Raw genomic sequence first — 3,081 nt, forward strand, 5'->3', positions numbered from 1 at the left:
TAGAAATCGGCTTGGACCCTCCAATAAGGGGGCTTGACCCACTGGTGTCTGAAGTGTGCGGAAGGCCACTCGAGCGTGTGCCTATTGTTCGCATATATGGGCCTTGGGGACGGGGTGGTCCCCACTGCTGTCTGCACTTGCACGGGCTGTTCCCCTATTTCTATGTACCGGCACCCCCAGAAGCTTACGGCGACGGGGCCGCCGCATTTTTGCGCTCATTTGCCCGCCGTCTGGTGTTGGAGGCAGATCGCCTAATGGCCTCTAAGGCTCGTCGGCCCCCGCAGGGGTCTTTATCAAGGGCCAGCCGAGGGAAGATACAAGAGGGCCCTGGTGGCTTCCCCCTGAGGCGGGATGTGGGGGCCCAAGGAACATCTGGAAGCCTCAAGGGGGTCCCCCTTGTGCAGAAAATAGAGGTTGTGAGGCGGTTGCCGTTCTACGGATACCACAGAGACTTTCATATTTTCTTGAAGATATCGCTAACGGTACCCGAGATGGTCGGTCCCCTGGCTGGCCTTCTGCTAAAGGGGGTCGTGACAGGCTCTCCCTTGCAGCCCTTTGAAGTACATCTCAGTTTTCAGGTGAGCAGCAGCCTGTTTGTTTTGTCCTACGGTTTGCTCCCGTTTCGCCCTCGATAGTTGTCGTTTGTTTTGTTTCCTCTCGTGTTTCCGTTCGCTCCATCTGAACCTTCGCCTGCAGGGGCGCTTGTTGTGCCATCTGTGCCGTTCCCGTGCGGTTTCTGTGTAGCAGAGAGTGACACTCCGGGAGGCACAGAAATCTGCAGGGCCATCCCTGTGCGCCTTGTCCCTCGTCACGTGCTCTGAGCAGATGTCGTGTGTGCGTTCGGGCCATACCAGGATATTCTGGTGCAAAGGCCTCTGATGGGGCTTGACAGTCCCCTTGGATCGTCTGCTGCTCCTTATGCGTTCGTGCCTCCCTGTTGCCCTGGCTGCCGTGTCTGCAGACTCAAGTTATGGCGGACCTCCACCTGAAAGGCATGGCGCCCGTCTTTGTTCACAAGCCCTTCTTCAGGCTCCCTGTGGTACTTCACCCTCTGGCTGCAGCAGGCATCCATGGAAGCCCCCAAGGGGGACATCTCACTCCAGTAAGCACATATGAGAACTTTCAAGGGGGAGTGCAGCGTGTCCCTTGCACCGCCGCAAGCATACAGAGAAGGCCTCAGATGGACCCCCAGGGGAATTTCCTTCGTGCGCAGAAGCTACAGGCGTCCTTTGTACAGGGGTATCAGGGGGCTCACTCCGGGGGCGTTTAGCTGTCTTTTAGCCGAGAGGATGCGCACGTCGCCCGAGTGCGTTTGTGGGATGCCGCAGGACAGGCCATCAGGNGTCTTTTAGCCGAGAGGATGCGCACGTCGCCCGAGTGCGTTTGTGGGATGCCGCAGGACAGGCCATCAGGGGCCCTGAGGGACGATAGTTGGAAGGAGCTGAGCCCAGATTTTGAAATGTTAGGGGTAGCGGCCCCCAGAACCTTTGCTGCGCTTGGGTGGGCGAGGCTGCTGGAGCAGATGCACCAACTGCATCGAAAGAGTTCAGCTACAGAAGTAAGGGCGATGCCTGGCCCTGCAGCAGAAACAGCAGCAGATGAATCAACCAACAGCAGCAGTAGCAACAGCACATCCGCTTCACGGTTATGTGAACTTATAATGAAAGCCACTCCACCAAGGGGCCCGCGGGGGCTTCGGTTGCTGAGTGCCCCCCGGCGTAGCAAATGTGTATTAGAGGCCGACGCAAGGGTGGAGCAGGTCCTGAATCCGATTGCAGCTGCGGAGATGGCAGAAGCAGATGCGGCAGCAACAACAGCAACGCGAAGAAAGCAGGAGCGACATGGGGTCCAGGAAGGGATTTCGTCGACGCAGACCAAGCAGCAGCAGCAATCTTCATCACAGAACCCACTCAGCAACATCAGCAGCGTTAACAGCAGCATGAATATCAGCGACAGGAGCAGCAGCAACAGCGGCAAAGCATTTTCTGCTCGGCTTGTTGGCAGCGTCGCGGAATACTGGAGAGAAGAGGCGGAAAGAGCAGCATCCCTTGGGTTTCCACCCCCTTCAGCTTCGGGTTGGGGGCCCCAGGGGGGCCTGCGCGATCCCAATGGGGCAGTCGCTCCTGAATTATGGAGGAATGCCCTTCACGACACTCTGAAGCGCATAGACAAGTGGAGACAGCAGCAGCAGCAGCAGGAACGACATCCAGTGCAGCGGTTGCCCGTGAAACCGAGCGTTGGCAATGCGCAAGTGCCCCACCCGAAGAAACAGCAGCAGCCGCGGCAGCATCAACAGCAGCAGTGTAATGTAGAAGTGATTCCTTCCTCTTTATCTTCAGGCTGGGACGCATCGCAACTGTCTGTGGCATCTGATCCCGAGTCAGAGGGTGGCGTGTACACCCCGGGGTCTCCAGCTGTATCCGCCGCCCCGCCTGAATTCTTGGATGCTCCCCTTCAGGTCTCAGGGTCCAAGCCGCATGAGCCGTCGATGTTGCCACAGGGTCGCCAGGGTCACTGCCTGGGGCTATGCAGCAGCCAGGCCCCCGAAGGTGCCCCACGCCTTCTAAGCCAGGGGAGGCCGCCTTCACAAAAGGCTTCCGTTGGGCTACAGCCCGACGCGAAGGCCTCACTTCCTACCCCTGAAGATCTGCTTGACCTTGCAGTAAGCAGCACAAGCATCAGCACCCGCGCCAGCAGCAGCTGCAATGCCTTACGTTTTCTTACCTTCTGTTTGTTTTCAGGACCTAGAGGACGAGGCGTTCGCAGCGCTGTTGGTCTCCCAGGCAGCCGAGGGGCCTCCCGCACAAGCAGGTCCGCCCGAACCGTTGGGTAGCCCCCAGAGAACCTCCGAACCGGTTCCTGCAGACTTGCAGGATGCGTCGGGAGGTAGCAGCGCTGACTGCAGCAGCCTAAGCGACATCAGTTCGCACATGCGTTCGTCCCGCCCCCAAAGGGCCCCCCAATCCCCACAAAGAGCACCGGAACAGGGTTGCACGACAGCAGTGCTGTGGAACAGCAACAGCTGTGGACAGTGCGTTGCTGACGGCAGAAGGAAAAACAAGGAGGGCAACAGCGGATGCA

At 58.7% G+C, this 3,081-nt stretch overlaps 1 protein-coding gene across 1 annotated transcript; it reads left to right on the forward strand.

Annotated features, from left to right (window-relative positions):
* Positions 1 to 254: 254 nt before the first annotated feature.
* EMH_0086360 (uncharacterized protein) lies at positions 255 to 2,913 on the forward strand (the record flags this gene model as incomplete). The annotated part of the gene is made up of 5 exons (XM_038022890.1): positions 255 to 578; positions 748 to 834; positions 962 to 1,102; positions 1,400 to 2,662; positions 2,866 to 2,913. 5 exons carry the CDS (start codon positions 255 to 257, stop codon positions 2,911 to 2,913), a joined length of 1,863 nt encoding a protein of 620 aa, XP_037878744.1.
* Between the last annotated feature and the right edge of the window lie 168 nt (positions 2,914 to 3,081).

This window comes from Eimeria mitis, genomic scaffold (genome assembly GCF_000499745.2).
Source record: "Eimeria mitis Houghton genomic scaffold, Emh_scaff6168, whole genome shotgun sequence".
Classification (NCBI taxonomy): Eukaryota; Apicomplexa; class Conoidasida; order Eucoccidiorida; family Eimeriidae; genus Eimeria; species Eimeria mitis.